Below are 26,491 nucleotides of genomic sequence, written 5' to 3'. Positions count from 1 at the left end.
GGTTGTTTGCCAAGCATAACCTGGCAGCCCGGCGGCTCTGCCTGACTGCCTGAGATTTCTGGGGACCGTGCAGCTCGCCAGCTCTAGCCATGGCAGCATGCCAAGGTGACGTTCCGTGACTAAGCAGAAACGAGGGAGAGGGAGAGAGGGAGGAAGAAGGTATGTGTGGTTGGGGAGCTGGGGGAGAGAGTGGTCCTGGGGCTGGGTGTGGCATGGGGAGACACGGAGGCATGTCCTGGGGCATCGGATCAGGAGGGTGGGTGTTGGGGGTCTGCACAGGCAGGCCAGGGAGTGTCCCTGTGGGGGCGGGGTGGGGGGTGCATACAGGGCAACAGCCACAAATCGAGCCTGGGAGGCGGCCAGAGGGGTCTGATTTAGGAGGGAACCAAATCTGCCAGAGCAAAGGTGACAGTCCTGAGGGCCTGGAAGTACTGAGTAAGAGGCTTAGGGAAGCTTTTATCAGCATCATACCCGATACTCCTCAGTGGAGTTTCCTCTGCATTGTTAGGTATTGACCCTCAGAGACCCCTTGTGGATTCCCTAATTGAAAATTAATACTAGATCAATGCCATGGGCAATTTACATATTGATCATAAACAACTTTGAAGGCACCGAGTGTGCGGCAGATCAATAGGGCTCCTGAATAGGCTGCAGAGGGAGCACCTCCCAGTACAATGCACTCCGAGAAAGGTTAATGATTTGGGAAGTTCCTAACTGCACGGCGCAGGGAGCGGCCCCCTCACCGCACAGCGACAGCGTCAGCCAGAGCAATTAGTCCTGGCCTGAGCCGCCTTCCCCCACCCCCCAACCCCAGCCAAGGGCAGGATGACAGTGCGGGTGTGAGGGAAGGGGCTGGCCACGAGTGTTTTTATAGTTGCCTTTTTTGGTGATGGATGAAGTCTTGGGGCAGCTTATTCTGGGAAGTGTACTGTAAAAGGCAGCAGCCAAGTTAAGGCTGCAGTCATTATTCTGGCCCCTTCCCCCCAAACAGTTCTCCCAATGATGACTTGAATGGCATGACGTGCAGAAGGGGCGACGGCTCCCTCTTCCCAGCCTCCTCCTCAGTCTTCCCATCACTGGAAACTCGAGTTAGTGTTCATTTTAAGCTCTGATGGATTTGGCCCCCTTTTGCATCCTGTACCACTCACCTCCCAATTTCTGGCCTTTGGGTCTGCACCCATCACTTACCCTCCCCTGCCTCATGCTTTCTTGTACTGCTCTGCCCTCAGGTCGTGCCTTTCTGGTCCATCCCTGGCAGCCCTGTAAGGGGCTCCTCCAGGAGGCCCCCATCACCTGCCCCTACTTCACTTCTTTTGTTTTCCTCCAAGTCCCTCCCTGTCTCCCTCTGGTCCAGATCCAGCTCCTCTTGTCTTCTAGCCATGGAAACAGTGTATGGACCAACTACCCTGGAGGTGCTCTGGATTCCCCCATTAATGTTCTATAGCAAAGCCCAGAACACTTGCACACCTGACCTCTGATTCTGTCTTGGTGCTCCCAGGGTCCTTTGAGATGGCTGGCTGAGGATCAGGGCCAAATACAGCCTGAAGGGACAGGTGATGCCAGTCTACCTGTACCTAGCTACCTGGCTCCAGCCCCCGGACAGTGGAGGGTGGTGTGCCGGTGGTGGTCACTAGGGGGAGACACCTTTTATGTGGTGGTGAGTGGAGCAGAGTTTTTTCCACAACAGTACTGCCCACCCACCTCCCCAAATTCATCCTGTACTAAGAACTAGCATTACAATAGCAGTCCTGCCAAAGTCACATAGCTTTGTATGGTTATTAAGTTTGCAGAGTGTGTAGAAATTCATTGATGTGAAAGAGCAATATGGGTTCAGAGAAGGGACGTGCGGAATGGTAGGTGGTGAATTTATAGGTTGGAGCTGCAGCCATGCTGAGCCTTGAGTCCTTCACCCTGTCCTGGTGCTATCCCTTCCCCTTCTCAGGGAGATGCTTTGGATAATGATGGTCTGAGGGTGCTTCTGGTGTATGGCTGTCAGGACTGTCCACTTACTATCACATCAAAGGATAGTCACTATTCCTTTTCTCCTCTTGGCACTTCCTCACCTCAAGGTCAGCTCCTCCCCACCCCCCAGTAAAGGGAAAGGCTTAAGGAGATTTGATCTATATGTGCATTTATATATTACACATGTGCACACTTAGGGAAATACAGTAGACTTTCTGTCGGAAAGCCCTCCCAGGGCAGCCATGCAGGCTGTGTAGGTTGTCCCCACAGGGGACAGCCCTCTGCTTAGGGGGTGAGCGAGGGCCCAGTCCATCCCAGATTCAACCTAACAAGCAGGGCGGTGAGTCCAGGGCCATATCTGCCCAGGGCAGGTGCTGAAAGGGGAGCCCCTCATTCTGATTTTCACACAAGAACCTTATGTGTCCAACAGTGGCAATGAGACTTGCACCCAGGACCCGTCTGAGCTCATCTCCGAGCCCCTCCTCCGCTCTGCACCTGCTGTTCTTTCACGGTCTTGCCTGCCTCCCACTCCTGGGCCTTTGCACTTGCTGGTCCTCTCCTCCTGGAAGACCTCTGTGCCCACACTCCCACTTCTCTGCGTTCCTCCCTGAGTCTCCCCTGTGAAATAATCCCTGGGGTGCCTTTCCCGCCATCCCTGCTTTAGTTTTCTCCCTGATCAGCGTCTCACTGGAAGTCCGTCCACTTGTTTAGCTGCCTTTTGTCTGCCTTACTTGCCCACCTCCTTCCTACCCCTGCCCCTGGGGAGCAGGGCCTCTAGCTTTCTTGTTCACAGCTATAGTCAGTGCCCAGCACAGGTGCTCCGTGGCCGTGCGATGAGTGGTGAGAGGGCGAGTGGACAGATGGCACAAGTTCTCCTGGGGAGGCCACAACCGCGACTCTAAAGGGAGCTAGTTAAATAAACGCGTGGACCTTGGCATCAGCTCTGTGGCTTTGGCCAGTATTTTAACCTCTCAGCCTCATTTTCCTCATCTGTGAAATGGGAGTAATTACAGTCTCTGCTTCAGTTGCATGATGGTTGTATTACTACCATTATGGTCATTATTAGATAATAAGAACTTAAGCAGATGGAGGCTTTCAAGGTGCCTGGTGTTGACTTTCATGATTTGGCTCTTTGCAGTGAAGGATTTTACCCAGACAGGAGTACAGGAAAGTAGCCGGCATTTTGGACTGAGCAGTCCCACTCTGCTAGCCCTTTCCTTCTTCTCTTTGCAATTAGGGCACCTGTGATTATGTCAAAGAAAGCGGCACCCAGGCCAAACGCTCCTGGGGCAGGATGCGGGTGCCCTGATGTGGAGCATGGGAGCACATGGCGGGGGGATGAGGTGGAGGAGTGGGGTTGTCAGCTTGATCCTGGGCCCGATGTGGCTGCAGCCCCCCAGCCTAGCGGACAGGTGCCAGGTGGTGCCGTGCATGTGATTCCTTCATTACGGAGCCTTTCATTGACTTGGCTGCACTGTGCTGATGAACTGAGACTGGGGACAAGAGCACATAATTGAGGGAAATAAATTCCCATCACAGGCCTGGCTGCAGCCAGAAGTAAGTGTCCACCTCCTCTGGGTGCATGAGATGCGTGTTTGGGGGTGGGTGTTCGTGTTCCTACCTGGATATACCTCCTCTTCCCTCCTTCCATTCCAGAACCTCCCCCCAGACCTGCCTCTGTTTCCCTTCTTGGAGCCTCTTGCACACTCCACACTGCAGTGTCGTCATCACCCCGAGGGATGGAACCTGCCAGACCCCTGCCCCCCATGCCTTTCACACACCTGTTCTTTCTCTCATTCAATCCATCTCGCTTCGTCCGTTTGTTTGTTCACCTTCCATTCTGTCTGCGCTCTCTGTCTAGATCTCCGTGAAGACGGAGAAGGGGCGGCTCTGGTGCTGCCCTTCTTAATTGAAATCGCATTTCATTCATCTGGGAAATGAGGCAGAGGAGGGGGCGGGGTGGCTTTCCAGAGCCGTCCACCGGCAGCTGATGCGAGGCCGGGCCTGAAGATACCAACGCCCCGGATGCGTAGAAGGATCTTAAGAAAGAATTTAGGAACCAAAGTTATTTGCCTAAAACTAAACTGAAAACCGCACAACCAGCCACATGGTTTAATCACCACACACACACACACACAAAAGAGTCCTACTGTAATGCATTTTCTCAAAACCAGGAAATTAGTGGCTCAGGTCACCAGAGCATCTGATGCTGGTCATTACTAATCAGTTGTTTACAGCAGGGAGACTTTTTTTCTCCCCAGTGTTTCTGGGCCTTAAAAAAACATTTCCTGGACTCCCGACTGAAGTCACCGTGTGCCGTGGGCTGGAGATGCACCGGACGGCTGGGCTGGGGAGGCAGGTTGCCTCCGTTACTGAGAAGCTTGGGTGGCGTGAAGGCAGAGCAGAGAGAACTGGAGAGCCCTCACTTGACACCCTCTGACCTCAGCCGGTGGAGCTGAATGCTGGAGAGCCAGGACTGAAATTGCAGTCACTTTAGATTATTTGGAGCGAGGAGAGGCAGGGAAAAAAGGGTCTGTTGACTACAGGAAGCTGAATTCTTCCTCTGCTGAAAAGCTTATTAGTGGAAGGGGAAAAAGCAATTACTTGGCTTTTCCTAGTTCTACGCGGCAGGGATTCGGGGCTGTGGCAGCCCCTTGGACCTCACCCTGGATCCAGAGTATCTCTGATGGGCACCACCCCAAGCCATTTAGGGGCAGCACTTCTGGGATCCCCCTCTTCTAGAAAGGTTATGAAGTGGGGGGAGCAGAGAGAGTGTGTGTAAGTATATGAGGGCGGGGAAGGAGAGAGGGAGGGAGAGAGAAAGAGGCAGGCTTGTTCTGCCTTTGATGTGATGGTTTTACTCTGGGGTACCAAGTTGCCACTGGCAGGAAGTTAACAGGGTACTGTTTGCTGAGAAACATGGATATCTGGGTTTTTAGGGGCTGGTTTTTTGGTTCATTTTGGTTTGGGTAAGCCCATTTATTCCACGCTGTCTTTTGTCTCCAAACGTAAAGGAAGACTAGAAGTTGCTTTGAACAACCATGGCACCACTGTTAGAATCTGATTGCCTCAATATCACAGCTTTAATTGTGGAAGATTGCTGAGCAGCCAGTGTGCAGGGAGCAGGGAGCTAGGCCTCACCTTCCAGGCTGCCCCTTCCTCCTTTCTGCGCTTATCTGGCTGCTTGAGTGTCACTGTGATCATGGTTCCTCCATTGCCAGAGCCCCCAGCCTCCTTTGGAGACCCTCCTTTGGGCTGCCTTACTGCGTGCTCTTAGAGTCCTCCCCTAGGCCCTGGTCTCCGGGTGTGCAGAGTTGAGGTGCTTCAGCTTCCCCAGATCCCTCTGACGATCAGGTTGCTGCAAACAGCCATTATTTCTCTTTCCTGAGTCTGTTTAACTCATCTCTATACTTTTATGCCTTCTCTTTGTTGGGACTACCCTGCCTATTGTGTATTTTATATGTTTCCATTTATATCCTTTTAGATTTTCTAAAACAAAAAAATTTCTGATTTCACCACCTTATTTGTCTCCAGCTCAATTTCATAGATCTCAATTTTTAGTCCGTTGACCCATTCTTCTTTCTGGCTTTGGTCTCCATTCTTTAATTTATTTCTCTGTAAGGCTCAGTTTTATGTCATTTCCCTTCTCCTGGCACAATTCCTATTCTTCCCAACCTGTCACCAAAGTTTTTTAGTAGTTGAGTTAATTCATAGACTTATCTCTTCGCAGAAACTGATCTTTTTTTCCTGCCATAATATATATTTAATTTTAAGAAACACTCTTACCTAGGTTTTTTTTTGGGGGGGGGCGAGTTTCTCATTGTTTACCTTCTAAATCCTCCTCTTCACTCCTCTTCTTCCTTCTTTTTTATGTAAAGATGTTGCTCAGTAAGTGAGGAATCACTCACTCTTCCTCATCATTGGGCAGTCTCGTCTCAAAGATCGCGTTGCTTTTTTGCCTACTTCTCAGTCACACCTTTGGCTTGTGTTACTCCCTTCCTTGCAATAAATCTGGGTCTTAAAAAATGAAGCAGAACGTTTTAGTTGGTGCAGGTTTCCTTTCCTTCTCTCTCTTCCCCTTCTGGAATTTCAGGGAGGACTCTGACCTAAGGATTTCCCCTGAGGGGTTTCTCCAGTTGCACTGTGCACACAGAAGAGCTTAAACACCCAACATGGCTTCTTTAGAGTCTGACTGCGTGCTGACAACTTCTTTGGCTCCCTTATTCCTAACTGTCCCAAATGCCAACTCTGTGTCATAGAATCGCCCTTTCTGCCCTGTCTTCTTGATGACTTTCTCCCTTCATGGCACTAGTTTCTCTTTGGTTTCATGTTTTAGTTGTTTATGAATGTTCCCACCACTAAAGAGAACGGGTGTGAGTCTGGAATTTAAGTTCTTTAAGTGAGTTGCTTGCCTTGGTGGTCATGACTGTGTGTTTTTGTGCCTTGAGATACATTGCATTATACATTTGGGGAGTGTAATGTATTCCTTGCTTTTCAGGGAATACTAGCCTGTTCCTAGGTCTACGAAATCCCTTACGGGAGGCAAAGCAGAATAAATGCCCACAGGGTCCTGAGGCTGAGACTAAGATACAGTTAGTAGCTCTGGGAGATTTGAGGATGGGATGCTGTAGCTAAAATCACTGAGTGTGGTTAGAGTGCTGTGGTAGGAGTGGTGGCATTTTGTTAAACCCTAGAAAAGGACCATTTCATTCAACAGGGTCCAAATTTTAAAAATATAGAGGCTTTGTGTTCAACCATTGGTGTAACTTTGGAAGTTTCTAAAAAGGAGGAGAAAGATCCAAGAATTTCCTTTCTCCCTTTAAACACAGAAGAGCTATACAAGGTGCACATTAAAAAAGACCACAATTTAGCAATTCCATCTGCTTTTCCTCCCATTAATTTAGGAAAGCTGTTGAACATAAACCTCTGGATTTTCTCCATATCTCAGCTTCCTGCTTCACTTTCTTTGCAGTTTCCCCAGAAGTGTCCACTAAAACATGTTGCTTCTGCTCCCTAGTTGTTTCAGACTGAAGTGCATTTGGGGACTTGATGATTTTGAGACTGACCGGGTTTTTAACTCTCCACGTGGGGGCACATTTTTAAATGTCTTGGTGTGACCGACAGTGCTCCGGCAGAGGCAGGCTGTTAGCCGCTGTGAATGTGTGGTAGGCACCTCAGGGCCCCCACCCCGGGGCATGCTTGGGGGTGTAAGACTCTGCTCTGGGCCACCTCCAGGTTCACATGAGGTTCTAGCGCTGCATTCTGGAATGTGCAATACTGTTACGTATGCAGTGACCTTTGCACATGCTTGGGTCTGGCCAAGGGGCGGTCAGGTTTAACCGGTGCTTTTCTGGGTGCAGCGTTGCCTGAAGTTGGCCTGACGTCTGTTCCCAGATTTGGTTTGGAAAGCGTAAGCCTTTGTGCTGTTTTTATGAATCAGCTTGTTTTTACCAGCTGTGCATAGAAGTGGCTTATGATCGTGCAAAGTGAAGCTCGTTGACAGCCCCTCGCGCCGCAGCCCTCGGATGGGAGCAGACTGGTACTTCGGCCAGCGACCTGTGCTTCACAAGCCGGAGACCCTTCAGACTGTGTGGGCATAAGAGTGAGGCTGCAAAGGGACTGGAAACTCGAGTCCCTCATTTGTCACGTTACTCAGACCCCTGGAGTAATGGTTTTATCTTTCTTCATTATGTGCTGTTTGTTTTGATGCCCAGAAACAAAAATATTCACCTTTTCCCCTTTTAATTCCCGTTTTTGCCTGTCTTCGCCCCAAATAGTCCATCCTTCCCTTCGGTGTTGTCACGTTGTGTCTCCTGCTCATTGTGCCACCTCGGGTCTGCAGGGCCACCCCCTACCTTCCTTCTTTGCTGTCGTTCCGCAGATTGTGTCCATCAGTGCTGGTGCCCCCATTAGGAGAGCCCTCCTGCAAGGTTTCACTTAGACCATTAGGTCCTAATCACCGTCATCTGATACCACTTCTGGACTATCCTGTGCATTTCCTGTATACACCTTCATTTGTATAGAGATGCCTAAGTACACTTACAGGCCTGCCATGGCTTTGGGCTTTTTTGTTTTGTTTTGTTTTTGTTTTTGTTTTTGTTTTGTTTTGTTTTTTCATCCATGTATTTCCAACAGTTTCCAAGTAAAAATAAATAAAATAGAAAATGCATCATAGGGGGTTTTTTTTGTTTTTGTTTTTGTTTTTGCATGGAGCATAAGATCTCTCTGACAAGCCAAGTCAGTTTTGACTCAGAAGGTGATACCAGACTTCTTTAATGGAAACTGTTAATTTTTTTCATTTACACTCTTTCTATCACTCATGTGTGTTTATCTGTCTTGTCTTCTCCCTTCTAACTGTGGAAGCCTGGCAGTGTTTATTTCACACAGGGTGTTACTGAAAGACAGATGCTTGTAGGGACTACTCAGGCCTCACACCTGGAATGTTAAAAAGCTTTCAGGCAGATCCGTTGGGTTGAAAAAAGTCCCTCTTTATAGAGGAGGAGGGACTGGGGGGGTAGGCGGTACCCCATCGGAGGCTTCCCTTCCTCACCCCCGACATGGTCATGAACTAGTTCTGACTGGACATCCAGACACCTTAGACGATGCTTCCAGATCCACAAAATGGTTTCTTCTGATGAGTAAGCATGTGAGGCCCCTCTTCCTCCATCAGGACCCTCCGCCTACTCACCCTGGCTTTTTCCGCCTTTGCCTTTCAGACATTCCGCCGTCAAGACGTTCCCATTTACTCCCTGCCTGCCTCTCTTTCTCAGCAGCACACTGAGTTAGAGTCATCCTTTCTCTCCACGACTTTGTATTTAACAGAAGGGTGGGGGGAACCACTCTTCTTGGTTTCAAGGACCTTCTCTTTCGCTTGCCTCTTCTTTCCAGAACATTCCAGTTTGGTGTGAGGTTAAACTGTGCAAAACACTGTTTGAAAGAAAGGAGAAAAAGAGAAAAGAACTTGTCAAAATGCATTTGTTAGATCACGTTTTAAATGAAGTACAATTGAAGGTAGTTTTTGTCCAAAGAAAGGAAAAACCCCTGCAAATCCGCTGAGCTCCCAGAGAGTGCGCCTCCTTTGTCGTCGCCCTGACATTGAAGTGTAATTTTTCATGGTTATTTGGACTGGAAAATGGGGGGGGGGGGAAGGGGAGAGACGGGCCTGCGATTATTTCCCATAAATGACAACACAATCACATCACGCTCCGCTACAAACATGCTTGGGGAATTTGCCTTTTTTACGTTTCGTGTGTGGAAGTAGCAGCAGCAGCAGCCGTGGCTCCATAGAAATCCCGGGGAATTAATCCCCGCTGAATCCAGCGTACTTCAGAGTTCTGGGATGGAGCTGGGTTTCTGGTGTAGCGTGGATTCTGAAACCATTTCAGGGCTGGGTTTGTGTTTTTTTACACACTGGAACTCACATCTTTTAGTTGTTTAAAAAAAAAAAAAAGATCTTCCTGGGAATAGCCACCAGGCGAGTCAGTGACATATTTCTTCCCGTTGTGCTTTGTCACCGCACACAGGCTTTCATCCTCTCTGCGTTTCTGCAGGGGGCGGCCCAGGTGCTTGTGCTGAGCACACACATAAATGAAACTGGTTGCAATACTGGCTCTAGGCGGTTCCTCCCTTTCTCCCCTCTCATGACCCCCACCCACCCCCTTCATTCCAGCACAGTTTCGACGAACTGTTCAAATGACCAAGCGGCCTTGCCCGGGAGAGGAAGGGCGGCAGGACCCCCGCTCGCCATGCAGCGGTGCTGTCTGCGCAGGAGGGCCGCTGGGAGCGAGACTCTTCTCTGGGAGGCCTGAGCAGGCCGTGGCCTCTTTGGACCCCAAAGATGCTCTCCTGTCGATACTCAAGTTAGAGGTGAAGCCAAGCAAAAGGCAGATGCAGGGGCTCCCCCAGGCTTGCGTTCTGGTCTGCTGGACCCGGCTTTCTCCAGTAGGGGCTGCACTCGCAGGCTGCAGCCGACCCGGCTTCCCAGGCTCCCTCATGCTGTACAAGCCCCATTTTTCTTGTTTCTATAAACAGTGGCAAGATCTTCAAATATACAAAAGCATAAATGGTCTCTATTCTCCAATTAGTCATTTTAATAATACCCGGAGTTGCCTTCAGAGTGTTGATTCTTTTAGCCTGGTGCCAAAAGCCCGGAGCGGGGGAGAAGGTCGGGGAGGGGGCAGCGAGGGGGCCGCTTCCTTGAGCACTGGGCTTTCCTGGGTCTTCCTGCAGAGTCTCCCCCGCGGCCCCGTGCAAGGCTGGCACCTCCACCACCAGGCAAGCTCTGTCCAGAAACCCCAGGCCCGGCGGCCCCAGGTGTATTTGGTAAATGAACTCCTAGTGGGAAAAGGAATTCTTGTGGTAAAATGATCACTGAAAGGGTCCCTGTGAAAAAGAACTTGTCACTGGAGGAGGGAGTGTGTGATCTTCTCTGCGTCCTCACGTCCTCTCACCTCTTGGAGGACTGAAACTCGTTTTTACAACTGTTACCTTCAAGAAGGCATTTGTGTTTAAAACAGCTGGTTAGTTTTTTGGTCACATTTTTTTTTTAAATGCCCTAGAAGTGAAAAAAATTCCCTGTGGGGCCACCAGGCTGACCCCTGACTGTTCACTCCAGCTGGAGGAGAAGGGTCCTCAGCAGAGTGGCCTCGCCTGGCGGAGACCTTAGACGTGTGACGACGTGGAAAGTTTTGCCTGGGATGAGGCTGACCTGGAGGGGAGCTGACCCCTCCCTGCCCCATGCTCTGTGCCCCCAGGCCTGGTGCGAGGGTCTGAGGAGAGGGTCTGGAGAGGCCGGGCCCGCGGGAGTGCAGGAAGGCAGCCGCTCGCCAGAGGGTATACGTTCCACCAAGTGCCTTGGGTTCTGTCAGTGCCCCGGAGGTCTCGCATCTGCTGGAAAAGGCATCTTATCCTGAGAAGGTGGGAGAATAGGACACTTCTGATGAATAAAGGAATGCCCCAGCCTCGGAACCCCTGCCGGCTCTGCCCTCCCACCCACCCTCATCCTCACCTGGAAGGTTTCCCGCCTAGACTCTGAGCATTGTGTCTCAAAATGTTTCGCTCACCAGTGTTGATGTGGATCCTCGGCCCTTCGTCTTGTGATTCCGCCTTTTCCTTGATTAATCTATACCCTGTGAAAACGTAGAAAATGAAATAGACAAGGTTTGCCAGCAATTAAAAATAATATTCAGATGATCACCCACAAAGAACTTCCAGGTAGTAAGTTCCCTGTTCTGTGGGCATAGTGAGAACGTGCAGTCACCTTTACTGAGATGCGAAGTCCAAGGATTCGTGTGTTAAATCAATAGTTTGCATTGGTGGGAAGCAAAAAGCACCCTGATTTAAGGAAAAATTTCTGGGGCTGTGGTACTGTCGCTCAAAAAGCCATGTTGTCAGGGTTGGAAAGACGACACCGTGGAGTAAAAACCATGGTGTCGACATTTGAGAAAATGCGTTTGGGAATGTTGTGGAGGAGATGATTGCGTCCTGGGTCTGGGAGTCATCGTGCATTTGCAATAGCCCAGGGCACATGGAGAGTCACCTGCTCCTAGGACCTGTGGTCACATTCAGTGAGAGCACACTTGCCAGAATGCCACGAGGGAGAATGGTATAGTTAGTGGCCCACCCCTGTGGGCGCGGCCACAAGCTCCGCCACCATTCACCTCTCCCTCCATGACTTGTGGAGGGAAGACAGGACTAGAGGTGATGAGCTGGAGCAGCAGACCTGTCTGTCCATCAACACTGCAGATCACATCCTGTTACAAGTTTCTCTTGTCGCAGAATTTCAATGCACTGGATCTTATTTGAAATAAGCAGTCTAGACCTTTGCCATCATCTAGGATTTGATTTGACCGGGATTTGCAAAATAAAGCGTGCGTATTCTGTAGAATATGTCCAGCCATTAGAGGTGCCTCTGGATAACAAGAGGTGAGAGGACTGGGCAAGCTGGGGTGCTCTGCACTCGTGCTCCAGTGGAGCCGGCCAGGGCTGCAGGACAGCCGATCAGCCACAGTGTCCCACGGTGAATCTGTAGCCATAGAGCCCAGCACTGGCACTGGACTTTCAGGAACCAGAGGACAAGACATAATCGTGGATTCCCTCCGCTACTCACCACAGAGGATCCAGCCAAAGTGGCTGCCACCCTCCATGTCCCTCCTGCTGGCCCACGTGTGCCGGGCCTTTCCCGCCTGCTTCAGTGGTTATCCTTGGTTAATTAGGTTGAAAATGGAGAAAGGAAAAGCTTTAACCCTATCTTCAAAGTAAGCAGACTGGTTATTTTGTTTTTCAAAGAAGAGGTCCAATATACAATTAAAACTTGTTTCTGGTAAACCTCATTCCAGGAAAGATGAGCTTTTAACAAAAGGCTTTTGACAGCTGCAGGCTATTTCATTTTTTTTAATGCCGAATGAAAAATCAATACATTTTTCTGGGTTATACATATTCAGAGCAGGCCTGATATTTCCATTATAATGGAAAGTGGGTGTCTGTGCACATCTCTCCTGTCAGAGCTACCCCGCCGCATTTTCCAAGCCACTGCTAAATATTTCAAACCTGATTTGATTGTGGTTCATGACAGCTAATGTTTCTCAGCTCTCGAGCCTGACGACAGGCAAACACACTTTAGTTCACTCCCCTCCACCCTCAAACACCGCTCCCCCCAAAGAAAAAGGAAAGAACAAATTCATTCTTCGGGGATCCCAGATTGGTGTATTATTTAAGTAACACGATCTCCTGAGCCTTGGGAAGAGACATCCTGGTTTTGAGTAGAATTTCCAAATTTCTATCATCAAGGCCCCATGCGGGTTTTGTCAGGTTTGAGAGAAGGTTTGACTTAGTCTCCATGAAGTTAGGAACAGTTAGGATGAATCTCAATCACTGATGATCTCCTCTTCTTCAAGTCTGTAATTGATTTGTAAAACACACCCAACGAGCACAGCCCTCGGCCCTGGTTGTTAAGTGAACAGTATCGTTTTTTAGCAGTTGGCGCGTTTTCCTGACTGACATGTTCGGAGATTCGTGTGAGGTGGTGGTGATTGCTGACTTCGTGGTGATGCCCCCACCTGGTATTCCTTCCACCAGCCCATTTCCAGGTTATTCATAAAATTATTGCAGATCGCCATGGGGCTGCCAAGTTGGCACACACAGTCACCATCACCAACATGGGAAGTATAAGGTACGTAATGAGAACCATTTGCATTGGCGGTGAGCAAACCCACCTTGACTGAAGGGAAATTTTCTGGTGCTGTGGTATCATCAACCCCAAAGCCCAAGCTGCCCTAGTCCATTTGAGAATGTATTATCTGCAGAAATTCTTACACCTGAGGGCTTTGCCCTTAACCAAAGACGTGGGTGAGCGATAGGAAGTGCTGTCTGGGAGAGGCAGTTGTGAAAAGGAGGTGGATGGAAGGAGATTTTTTTTAAAAGTCTTCAGCCTGTGTTTTACATGGAAGTTGACGGCAGAAGGGACACTAAGGGGACCTCACAATTATTCAAGATTTGCTTCTATTTCCCTAACCCTTTAACATGGAAATACATCCAAACAGGAGTAGGGGCCCTAGTTTGAGGGCTACTATGGGGTGTATCCGTGAAGTCTGTTTCTGGAGTGGAGTTTAGAGACGCCTCGTGTGGGGTCTTCTGAAGAAGAGACCTTCTGTCTGAGATGGTGGGGCCCGCTGCCTCCTGCCAAGAGCAGGCAGGGCGTGTGGGGCAGAGGTGACCTCCATGCCCGGGTCTGGCTGCGCCGAGGAGGCATCCTAGTGTGTTCTGGTTGGGTTCTGAAACAGCATTCAGCTCTTCGGGGAGAAGATGGTTTTGATTTGTCTTTTTTGGCCCTAAAAATGGTGCAGTTGTTGTTGCATGTCTTAGGGAAGGAGAGTAACTTCATCTTCTGAGGGAAAGACAGGGTTTTCCCGATAAAATTGGATCATCATCCATCAGGTCTTCACGTGTTCCCACCATCTGTCAGTAGCTGATATTATAGAAAAAACAATTGAGTTCTGTAATGACCCCGGCCAGTTGCCGCTGACTTTTCAGGGGACAGGATGGGGGTGATACACTCTGTGATCTGTAGGGATAATATCTTGCCTCTGCTCTGTGCTCTGAGTATCAGATACACATGCCTAAAGGGAATGCGGGCTGGATAACCCGCCCCAGGAGCTCAGAGTGTGGATGCGGCTCTGTTTCAGAGCTGGGTGCCATCCTGCCTGTGGTTCCCATGTGTCCCCAGTGCAGGGGGACCCTGGCCCTGCCCGTGGGTGCCCGAGGCGCAGGTCTTAGTGAGTGAGGTTGCCGGAGGCTTTGGGGACCAATAAAACGTAACCCCGCCTGCAAGGCATTGTGGCTCCGAGCTGTCCAGACGAATTCATAGTTTGTATCTCTGTTTTTTAATCATTTCTCTACCTTTATTGGTATTCAGAGCTCACAGTTTTCTGGTTACTGTCAGTCTGGGCTTTTATCCATTTTAAAGAGCTCTTTTTACCCTTGCTGTTGATGATGATGGTATAAAGACAGATGGTGTAACTGCTTATGAATGTCCTATTTTATTTCCCCAGGACCAGACAGTTGACTTGAAGACGTATATTATTTCCACATGCTCAGGTTAGGCGGCCCAGACAGTGTCTGCCTCCTGCAGTCGGCTGCCCTTCCAGGCCTCATCATGCAGAGGGCGACACCTGTAGGTCACACGCAGAACTGCAGGGAAGCGCCTGCTTGGCTGAATGGGACCTGGTTTTTAGCGGGGGGTGAGGACATGATCTGCTTGTAAAGGAAGCTGGCTTGTGCAGGAGTTTCTTAATCATTTCTTCCACCAAGCATATAACAGCTCTTTGGTGAATGAGTCACAAATGATAATATTAAACCTAGAAACTCAAAAAGAAGAGGACTTGATTTTTAAATCTTTAAGAAGAAAAGGAAAGAAGGAGAGGGGTAGAAAGAGAGAGAAGAAAAAGAAGTTCCAGAGTTAACCTCTATCATCTGCCCTCTCACTGGAACAAAACTGCCTTCACTTTTCTGCTTGTAGCTGGGCAGAGAGGGAAGAAAGCAAAGACCCAAGTAGGCTCATAGAATGAGGCCTCCAGGAGTAGTCACAAAGCACCATGTGGTTTCCTTGCTCATCGCATGAATGATGTGCTTTTTCGTCAGTCTCTGTCTTCTGAATAGATGTGTTTGGAAAGGCTCAAAGAACTGAGGTCAGTGCCAGAGTGACCGTGAGTTCTTAACACTCTGCTGGGATGGCTGCAGCCCACATAATTCACAGGAGAGAGGCACTGGCCCTGGAGATGGCCTCCCAGTGGGTAAATTTCTTCCTGCCTCTGAGAATAGCACCTTCGGACACCGTTCATCACATCGAGGTGTCCCCTGTTTTGTCGGTGTCAGATTCTCTCTGTCTAAGGTGATAATGTGTGTGTGTGTGCCTGTGCTCACGCTGGAGAGGAGGGACCGTTGAACCTTCTCTTTGCATAGTCACATGTGATTATTGTATGGATACTTACAGATGTTTTGTATCACAGGATGCATTGGGGCAGATGAGTATATCTTAAGAGACCTAGCTACTTTGGGGAGACCTAGCTACTTTGGGTAGACCCAGTTTAATAGTATCGATTGAATGCTAGTATCACCATTCAAAGATGGATTTTATCATTATAGCATCGAACAGTTTTATCAAAAACCAAAAATGTGCGTTGCGCATCCTGCCTAGAGATAATTAAGATGGGACATATATCACACTGTGTAACTCGCTTGTTATTGCTCAACTAGCACTTTGTGTATAATTTTTCTTTCTCTACTAAAGGGTGTATAGTTTAGTATGGTGCTGTATATTTGACTGACTTCAAACCATGGTTGCTTGATTCTTCTCTGAACTAAGGGTAGGTTTGGGGAGACTTGATGTTAGCTGTACTAGGCAGTGAGACAAACAGGAGATGAAAAAATTGTATGTGGAAGGCTCTTAGTTGGAGAGGAAAATAAGCAGTATCTTCTCTCATCCGTGTTCCCCGTGACCGTGTCGAACATCCCCTGCTGGTGGTAATGGAGAAAGAATATTCTCTAACCCCTAGTCTGGTTTGTCAGTTCTTGGACTTCCATTGTCTTTTGGGGAAGAGTTAGGAGAATCTGGCTTTAAATAGGTACTTTCTTCCTCAAGTGTTTTATAAACCCTCTGAGATCAGTTTATTTTGATCTCTTTTTACTTCCTTTGTGAGATGGAAGGTTCTATTTTCTGGAGAGTTGGAGGGTATTACACCTTGAAATGGTGAAAAGTAGAGTTGGGGCTGGAATCACCTAGGATGACACTGGACAGAATCCCCAGTCCATGGTCCTAGATTGGACCCTCGTCCTTGGCTTCATGGATCTGGTCCAGTGCCAGCCTCGGTGACGGTGGTGGGGGCTGGGCTCCAGAGTCTCTTCACCCAGGAAGGTGTGCTCTTCAGAGTCTCCTAATGATGTTCTGAACTCACCTTGGTTTGCCTGCCTCATTCATTCATTTAACCCTTCTTAATTAATGTTTTGGATGATGATCCAAAGGGCCAGGGAGAATATCTCTTTATCCCCACTTGGGCAATTGGTGTTTTACTTCACCATTAAACCTAATGCTAGAAATGATCATTCTTTTTCCTTCACTAAAGCAGTGTGTGCTGAGCTGGGGGGAGTTTCCCTGGTTAGTCTTAAGCCTGTGGTGGGTAAAGAATGGAATGACTTCAAAAGGAAAGTGTATGGTTCTGTTACAGCTTCTTTTCCCTTTCTCTTCAAAACCAGCTTCTCTCCACAGGTCCCTGGCATGCGCACAGAAGTGTGTTTTCTAGACCTCTTCACAGTGATGAAGTCATATCGCTGATATTCTGTGATTCTTCAGGATGTGAATGACCGTACAGTTCTCCCATCGTGGCCTGGCCTGTGCACAGGCACCACGAGGCCCTGCCGGGGTGAGAGGTGGGATCTAGTCTCGTTGGTGTCGGGACGCAGCGTGGCTGGAACCAGGCACGAAGCAAACATGGGGTTCCTTTCACATCTTCAAGTGTAAAAGACTTGTGTGCATTTCAGGAACTCAGATGGAGCTATTTCTTCAACAGGATTAGCTTTTCAATGAGAAAAGCTCAAATGAGGCATTCAGCATCCATCTGGAGATACCTCCTGTCCACATGTCTAGAGCAAGTTGCCATCTCATACTGACAAGCAGGGCAGGAGGGTCCCCCTTGCATACCCAGACCTCGGTGTATCTGTGGTGCCGTCAGCCTTGCAGGGGCCGCTGGGAGGAGAGGAAGGACAGTCGTTGGCTCTGTTCTGTGGTTGGCACTTCTCTGGAGTAGGAGCCGAGAGTCCTTCATCTTCTGTCTGCTTTTATTTAATCCTTGACATTTTGTTTTTCTTCTCTTTCAGAAGAAGCCATTGAAGATGTTGAAGGGCCCAGTGAAGCGGCTGCTGATCCCGAGGAGCTTGCTAAAGACCAGGAGGGTGGAGGCGAGAAGGACCAGAGCAAGTGGACAGGTAGAGTGCGGGGCTGCCCTCCAGCCCCCGGTGCGTCTCCCCCCAACACAGGAGTGAGGCCATCAAGTCAGGGAGCAGGCACATCCTTAATCCACCCACAGTAACTAGGCTGGGTCTGTGCTGGTGGGAGATGGGTTTTTTTTTTTTTTGCTTTTTTCACCGGTCACCTTCCTTCTCCTATTATGTAATATTGACAACTTTTTAAACTTGTTTTAAATGAGCCCAAAGCCAGCTTGTTTATCGAGCATCCTGGAGTCCGGTTCTGCTGGCGGCTCGGTTGTTCCAAGGTCCCATTTCTTTAGCGCCACCTCTCTGTTGTGGTTTTGCCCTTGATGTGATTCTTCCTCCACAGGAGGGCCAGTGCCCTGTCCCCCCTGCTCCCAAACCCCACGGAGAGATTTGCCACGTAGAAGTTGACTGGTGTCTCCGCTGTGTCTCTTAAGATCAGTGGGGCCTGGGCAGCCCCTGACACACTCGGCCTCCTCCCCAGGCCCCTGAATGGCATCCAGAGGGGAGGCAGGCCGTGCAGCCAGGCAGGAGGATGGCTTCCCAAAAGCAGAAGAAATTGAAGAAGTCAGGAAAGGAAATGCTATTTCTGGAAAAGCTGGTGTTGAGAGAAGAGGGGCTGGACATCTCTCAAGATGATAGGATTTTGGTATCGAGGGAAGGAATTGCTGAGACTGAGAAGAGAAGCTTAGGGTTTTTTTGAGGAGGAGCAAAGTCTTACCGGGACAGAGAAGTCTCCCAGAAACCACCACAGTAATTACAGGAAATGCTATGACAAGCAACAGAAATTATTTTATTTGGTCAACCTAATTCTTACGGTCTTTCATTATGAATATTGTAATACTTTGATTTTTTTTGAGAAAATATTTACCTTCTGGAGTCCATTTTAGTTGGGCCTTTGTTACTTTTCCAGGCATGACTGTTCTTAAATCATGTTCAGTGTCGGCCTTCACTATTTAAACAAGATACAGAATCTTGGAGGGAGGCCAGGGGAGAGCAATGAAAATGACTGAAGGCTGAGAAATATTGCCTCTGAGAAGAGGCTGAAGAAATTGGGGCTCTTCAGCCTAGAAGGAAATTCGAGAGGCAGCATAATAGCTTCCAAATATCGGGAGGGGGCCGGCACACCATGTCCTGTGCATCCCTGCCGCTGAGTGACTGACAGGGCACACTGGGAGGATTTTACTGTCTGCACTGCCCATTGTCCCCTTTTGAACTGGGCTCTGTGGTGTCCAGAGGCCTGAGCTCGAGCTAGTGCTAAGGGACGGGGCCGAGCCCCCCAGGAAGATTCGGAACTGGATGAGGACCAGGGAGTAGGGGATGCGGTCCATGCTGGGAGGCCCCGAGTGTGTGGGGAGGATCATCCCCAGTTACTTCGTTTGGGTCGGGATCCCAGGCTTGGCTGTAATACTCAGATGAGACCTGAACACTCTTTGCAGACAGCAGTTGAACACAGGTGCCCAGAGGAAGTGAACTGGGGAAGAGGATTTCATGGACACAGTTGGAAGACTGAGTGACCTTCCAGGCCATTCATCCTTTGTTTTCACAGTTTGGGAGCCTGGTTTCTAATACTACCTCTGCCACTTCCTAACTCTGTGACCTCGCGCGAGGTGCCCTTCTGCGCCTGAGTTTTCTCACAGGAGAGGAGCACTGGAGTAGCACCTCCGTCGGTGGCATTGCCGTGAGGGATATTTGAATATGGGCAGCTTGGGACGGTGCCTGGCATGTAGTGACTCTGTATCAGGAGGGGTTTTTTTGGTTTTGTTTTTAGTTTAGTTACATAAGATGAGGAAAACTAGTGTCAGTTTCTCTTTGGGTCCTCCCATTTGAATGTAAAGCTGTTGCCAGTTTTTTAAAGAAGGGGAGGGAAACGACATAGAAGGATTTCGTGGGGTTGTGCAGATGGTACTTGGTGCATGTGTTTCCTGCATTCTGTGCACTCAGGGCACTAAGGAAACAACAAAAAGTAGCCATCATTTGCAAACACAGTACAAGCTCTGTGCCTGACACTCCATATATGTTTCTCTAATCCTCACGCCTGTTTAGGGCAAGGTTTGTTGAGAGCAGTTCAATTAAATCCCATTCACCAAGGGCTTTATGATTCGGTGGGACTGTGTCTTCACAGCACTGGTGGGCATGCTGGGCAGTCAGGAACGCACACAGACTTAAAATGAGCACGTAAAATGGATGTCTTCAATAAGGCTCCACTTTCTCATTCATTCATTCCAGCAACGTACCTACTCAGAGACAGAAAATGAGTAACTCAGAAATGCATCCTACCAGTTGCTCAGTGGTAAAGAGAGAAGGGAAAATTCTTTCCCGACTCCAGCAAATGATCCTCTTTTGACCTGAAGCATAATTTTGTCTGTATCATTTTGAGTGTGTAATGACAGGCTTTATTAAGGTACTTGGGCTGATTTGATCTTGGAATCGATATAGGTGCCAGCAACCTCTTCTGAGCTTTCTTTGGGATCCTTAGTATTTTATTAAAAAAAAAAAATCCCTGTGTTTGTTCTATTTACTCCCTAAATTGAGCTGTTCCTATCTGATTAAATGTGATGGGGAGTGCTTCCTCCCTGCAAATAAATAAACAGCGATTTCACAATTTGTACTGTTGATTAGTGGCTGCTCAGGATGCAGATGAATAATATTTCAAATGGGCCTGGATAATTGGCATTTTCTCAGCTATTGATCATGTAGTTTGGGGGTTTGTGCAGGAATGGATAATCTTTACTAAAAATTTTTGTTATTTATTTTTCCACTGGAATGGGACTCCTGACTTCCTTTCTGATGTCCGTTGGTAATGGGCCCTCTTTGGGCTTCTTTTATTCAGGAGCCAGGTCTTTTACCTCAAGTGACAGCAAGACAAGCAGGGTGGTGATTGGAACTGCGCCACCATCACTCCCACAGTCAGTAGTTGGGTCCCTGCCATGCGCAGGGCCCTGTCCAGAGTTCCACTGACCGCAGGTTGCTTGAGATTATAGGCCCAGCCTTCAGGAAATTTAACACTACTGGAGATTTCAGGAACCCTGTATCATCAGACAGTATTCCTATAGATCAGTGCTGTCTTGTGTGAATAAAAATGCTCTGTGTCTACGCTGTACAGTACAGTGGCCACTAGCCATATATGGCCATTGAGTACTTGAAATGTGGCTAGTCCCACTGAAGAGCTGAATTTTAAATATCATTTAATTTTCATGAATTTGAATTTCAATAGCTGGTGACTGGCAGCTCCCCTATTGGCCAGTGCAGCTAGAGATACTCAGAAGGAGCCAGACTGACCCTGAAAGAATGTGTCACAATTCCCATTCTACTTCTCAGTTATTATTAAGGCTTCATTCAGCTCCAGCTGCATGCCAGGCACTGGTCTTGTGCGTCACACCTGTCCTCCCCAGCGGGCAGGCCGTGAATGGCCCACAGGTGCACAGGTACTGGCCTCCACAGCCCTTGGGTGGCCTGGTGGGGCTGGGGGATGCTGAAGCCAGGGGCAGTTGCAGCTTCATCTGTTGATACCAGTTTGCTATCGTTTTCTGTGTATGCTACGATGTGGAAAAGAGTTGGGCAGCAGAGCTTTGTCTACATTATTTCATTTGATTGTCATTCCCACTCCATGAAATAGACACTGTAAGTAACCACCCCCTCGCCCCGTCCCACCATTTTGCAGATAAGTTAACCTTCATGCAGGTTGCCAAAAGGCACCCAGACAAGTTCAGATGTGCATCCTGCCTCTTCCACTGACTCTCACTGAGGGCAGAGCCCGGGCTCTAACCTGTGCACTGTACCACCTCTCTAAGGATGGAATTTTTCAGTCTAATCATTTGATCCAGTTTTCCTTCCTATTCTGAGTATAGAGAGTAGCACTGTCCTAAAGATGTGCAGTGGTCAGCAGTCACACAACAGCCACCTGTGTGTTTGAAGCGAGTGGGACTGTCAGCCAGGAACCTGCCTCGTAGTAAGTCATTGTTGTGCTCAGTCTGAAAACAGACTGGGGAAGTGGAAAGAACACTCTCGATTTGGAGTCAGGAAGCCCACCAGTTAGCGAATGACCTTGGCTTCTTGGAACCTTGCATGTCTCACCTCTAAAACGTGGACAAATGACACCTGCCAGCCCCAGCCTGGATTCCATGATGGGAAGTGGTGGCACATGCACAGACCCTTGGTAAACATTTTGGGGTTACATCTACTCAGGGCAAGTGTAGAGCACACTTCTGGGCCGGCGGAGGGTGCAGGAGGGCTCTTTGAAGCCAAGCCTCCTCCCTAATGCACAGCCATTTCCACCGTCTAACTCTGTGGTTTTCTCTTTTGAAATGCAAAAAGGATGGCTTATTCTGTTAGCAGTGTGGATTTGAAAGTGTGTGTTCTAGATTGAAGAGCCCCCAGTGTCAGCAACTGAACAATCATTAATGCAGTGATTATCCAATCAATCATTAATTGCTATAAATTAAGTGATATACAACTAATGTGATGCTTTATCACCAATAATTAGGGGTAAAAATTGAACTGTTGGCAAAGAATCATAGCAAGATGGTTATTTAACTCCTGTAGCCATCATGGTTTCCAGCCACGGAGCACTGAGCTGGGTCTAGTTAAGCTAATTTTAGACAAGATGACCTGGGGGTATTGATGCTTTAAAACAAACAAACAAACAAACAAACAAAAAAGATGGGGCAACAACCCAACTTAAAATGACAACATGATAATGTTTCAGAAATCCCTAACTGATGTCCATGTTTGTATTTGTGAAAAATTTTGACTTGGAATTGTAGTTGGAGTGTTGTTTTTCAAGGGGAATGGCCCGAAGGGATTTTATTTTATTAATTTTTTTGAATCCATGATGCTCACCTAACACAGAGCAATTAGTGCAGTGGAGCGTCCCTGATTTGAATCTATGGAAGATTGCTATTAAAGGAGGTATTAATGGGCTGGCGAGGCCTGGATGGCTGTTAGGGAAGTGTGTTTCTGGACTATGGTGCTGGCAGGCATGATTTCAATTGGATGTGACATGTTTAACATAAATGTATAGTGTGCGGCTCTTGCTGTGTATGAATAATTCCTGCAGACCCACTGCCTTCCTAATTACTGAGGTTGGAAAAAATCAGGTCAGGCACATCCTGGTGGAAATCTATTACCAGCCTTCCCCTAGTCTCCCTGTTGTTTACGGCTTTGTGTAAATCGGGATGCCATTGTATGGGGCACTGAGTGCCTGAAATGTAATCTGTGACAGAGAATGAAAAGGGGCAAGAAATACATATGTGTGTGTGTGTGTATATATATATATATATATATATATATACACACATATATATATATATATGACTAAAGACTAAAAAGGTATGTGCTGAGAGGGGAGTGGTCTGTGCTACGAGGCATTAGAAGCCCGGGGCTCCCAGCCCGGTCCTGCCACTAAGATTAGCAGCATGACCTTAGGTCTCTGGACCTCAGTTTCACAATCTATGAAGTGTCAGGTTTGGACTGAATGGGTTCTTGCGGTCCTGGAACTTCTTAAACATACAACTGGAGGAGGAACATTTGTCCGGTAGTGTAGAATCTTGGAGGATATTCCTTTCTAAAGTCAGAACGCTGGGAACGCGTGAGGGTGTCCCTGGTCCCTGGCCAGCTGAGAGAGTGGAGCCGGAGCCTGGGGAAAGCGTTCCCACGAGCACCGTGGGCCCTTCCCGCGACGGTGGGGCAGCGCGGGCCCGCACCTGGCCCTGTGCTGTCAGAGCCCGACGGGGAGGACGTCAGTGGAGGAATCCTTGGAGACTCACATGGGTGCCTTTGGCTGCTCATGTCCCAGCCCTGTTGTTGGCTGGAAACCAGGCCATTCACTGCCTCTACAGAAGTCATTTTGGCCTAATTCTCTGTCCTTCCCAAACGTGGTTCCATCCCTCTACCTCACTCCAAAGTAAATGTGTCTCCACAGGCAGGGGCGTGTGGGGGAGTGCTGGGAGCCTGGCTTGTGTGGCCCCTTTGTGGTTCGCGTTCTTGCCAGCGAAAACCGGCTTTGGCTTTACGTTTTTCACACACAGATGGGAATCATGAGGCTAAGTCCGCTTTTCCCGAGTCCACTTGTTCCCCTCCACCACCTCCACTCCCCACTCTCTTTTTGTCCAGGCCACTTTCAGGCCACTTGGCTGCTTAAGTCACTGCGGGCAGAATTCCGTCTCACAATTGAAAACAAACCATTTGAACTATTTTTATGTTGAGAAGCAAAAATAGATAAAGGGGTATGGCGTATATATGGACTCGCCTGAATTCCAGTAATTCAGAAGCCTTGGCTTTGAGAATTTCTGTTGTAAGTCATAAGAGAGATGGGCACCGCATCAGCGGAGCAGCTGTTTTTGTGGAGATAGCTCATGCAGACAGCGGATATGCAGAAACAGTCACTGGAGCTCACTTTCTAGAAAGGACGTCTTATGCAGTCACATAACTATGGTAACAGCGTAGTGAGAATCATCCTTAAGGTATAGACCGGGGGCGGCAAAATGTAGATTAAGGAGCAAATTAGTTTTCATTACTGTAGAAAATACCTTGCAGATTTGCATGTTATGCTGGCACAGGGGCCATGTTAACCTTCCTTGTTTTGTTTCAGTTTCAGCTTTTGTGCTGATGAGGGAAGCACCTCTGTTATTAGAATCGTGATCATGATTTTTTAAAAATACCCAGTGCCTTTCTCATGGGATAGCCGAGCACTTTCGTCAGGCTCTCGCATTCTTCTTGGAATCCACCATTATCTTTAGTTAGCAGGTCAGAGAGCTAGAGCTCATCAATGGGAAACTTCGGGGCTCCAGGCTTGTGATCAGACTGCAGTTTGCCTTGTGGATCAGGGATGGATTCCCCAGGGGGGAGAGCTGAAGAGCACGTAACATAGGAGTTTTCTCTTACCATGTGAAGATTGAAGGAGACTTGAAAATCCTGTTTCTCTATTTGTCAGAAAGAATTGTCAGCTCTTTATAAAAGCATTTCTTCATTTTTGTTTTGTTTTTATTTTAATAAGACTTTTTTTAGAGCTGTTTTAGGTTTATAACAAAATTGAGAGGGAGGTACAGAGATTTCCCATTTACTCTCTGCCCTTCCCCTCCCCACGCATTGCTTCCCCCGTGATCAACACCACTCACCAGAACAGTACATTTTTTGGAACCACTGATGCCCCTGCACTCATCCACCATAATCATCCAAAGTCCACAGCGTACTTTCCGGTCACTCTTGATATAAGTGCCATGGGTTCAGACAAATGTATGACAACATATATCCATCATATCCTATCACAGAGTATTTGTATTGCCCTAAAAATCTTCTGTGGTCTGCCTGCTCACCTCTCCCCAACCCCACATCCACCCATTTTTCTGATCTCCAGCACCTAGCAAGTGCTTAGTACTGTTTGAATGTTTCATTAACAGTCAGTAGATGAAAGACTGTGACCATAAACACTTTCAAGTCCAAATCATTAACGACATTCTGCTTTCTAAACATCAAGCCCATGGGATGAGTAAGATTCTTCCATGTTGATTGATAGAAGAGGCAAATTTAGGGTGTCTGTGCTTGTCCTTAAAACCAGGCCTCTCCGCTCTCTCTGTGGTTATGTGTCCTCACATGGACCCATACTGTTTCCCAGAAATCCTTCAGAAAACAAAACCACAGTGGCACACGTTTGCGCTGTCACCATGTGCGAGCCTCTGGTGGGCTTCATGGGCCTGGTCGGTCTTGCTGGCCTCCCAGAAATGCTGTGAGTCAATGCTGAACTCCAACCAATGGACAAGGAGGCGGAAAGTCCAGCGAGGTCGAGGGCAGAGCTCAGGGTCACATAGCTGGACTGGGACCAGGTTAGGGCTGCACTGTTTCTTAGCAAGGAGGGCTGACGCCTTTGTGTAAAGAGTGCTTGGCTGGAGGAGGGAGAGAGCAGTGGGCGAGGAGTCCCCGAAGGCGCACTCGAGCCGCCTCCCCGTCACATTCATCCTTGGTCCTGAGCCTTCGAAGACAGGGAGTGAATGGAGCGCAGTTTGCTCGGTGGAGACTCAGAAACATGGGCGTAAATACTACTCGGCCTGCGGTCCCCCTCTCTGTGCAGAACAGAGTCCAAGAGGAGACGTTTCTAGTCTTCTTGGTTCTTTAAACCTGCAGAGGAAAGTGGAGAACTGTTCCCGTTTCCAGCCTTCCGGGGGCCTGAGCGGTCTCTCTGCTCGGGCACAGGCTCTCGCCCACTCCGGTCCAACCTGCGCGAGCACAGGGAAACCCCCGGCGGGGCGCGGCGGGGGTTGGTTTGCCGGGGTGCTGAGAAGTTCCATGCAGGGCTCTTTGTGTCTGTCACCCTGCTGGGCCCAGGTTTTATGTGTTTATTTTCACAAGTTCCATTTCACTCTTGAAATTTAATTAATTGTCTTATGAAGGTAGGTTTAGAATGGAGAAAAAAACAACGTGAGAGTCTTACTATGTTCCAGTCTCTGGAGCCTGTGCTCTGTTGGGGCTCAGAGGCCCTAACTGACCTAATTAATGTCAGAGTCGATGGGGACTTGATGAGCTTCTGTTAATTAACTGTGGTCTGGTCCCAGCATGACCCACATCGCCCCCTGTTTTGACCTACATTTCGCACCTCTGGACTTGTTCCTGTCAGTTAGGTGTCTCTAAGGTCCTCCTCGTTCTGGCTTTCTCCAAGTCCACAGTTGTCACAATCTGGTAGTGAAGCCAGGGGGCAGAGTGATAATGCAGGCCATGATGTGACCCCAGCCATGGCCTGTGGCCCACAGAGACCACAGCTGCAGATGGTGTCTGCACGGCTCAGGAACTGACAAGGGGCCAGAGGCAGGCAGTTTGATTTGATACCTCAAGGTGCAGAATCAGGTCTTGGCCCCTTTGGTCCCCGGCTCCTGGTAGAAGCAGGACTCTTGGTGGCCCATGTTGAGAAGTTATTAAATATGCCGACAGCTGATGGCCTAAACGAGGTGGTGGCTGGTGGCTCATTCATAAACCTGACACAGAGAGAGCAAGGTATCTTGAAACTGAATTGCGGGATGGCCTTTTGGGAGCTCAAATCAGTGTAGTTAAGCAG

General features: G+C 48.6%; 1 protein-coding gene and 1 non-coding gene across 5 annotated transcripts in view; one reads left to right on the top strand and one right to left on the bottom strand.

Moving 5' to 3' along the window:
• Window positions 1-26,491, top strand: part of ZFHX3 (zinc finger homeobox 3) — a 260,031-nt gene that overhangs the window by 201,443 nt on the left and 32,097 nt on the right. For all 4 annotated transcript variants that reach the window (XM_064489014.1, XM_064489012.1, XM_064489013.1 and 1 more), the window contains one exon: window positions 17,332-17,439. In XM_064489014.1, the coding sequence (XP_064345084.1) occupies window positions 17,332-17,439 (108 nt within the window). The remainder of the gene's footprint in view (window positions 1-17,331; window positions 17,440-26,491) is intronic.
• LOC116155066 (U6 spliceosomal RNA) lies at window positions 23,961-24,067 on the bottom strand. Its single transcript, XR_004139094.1, has one exon. It is a non-coding gene; the product is annotated as a U6 spliceosomal RNA (small nuclear RNA).

This window comes from Camelus dromedarius, chromosome 9 (genome assembly GCF_036321535.1).
Source record: "Camelus dromedarius isolate mCamDro1 chromosome 9, mCamDro1.pat, whole genome shotgun sequence".
Classification (NCBI taxonomy): Eukaryota; Metazoa; Chordata; class Mammalia; order Artiodactyla; family Camelidae; genus Camelus; species Camelus dromedarius.
The sequence above is the reverse complement of the archived record's forward strand: the minus strand, read 5'-3'. Positions and strand labels throughout refer to the sequence as shown.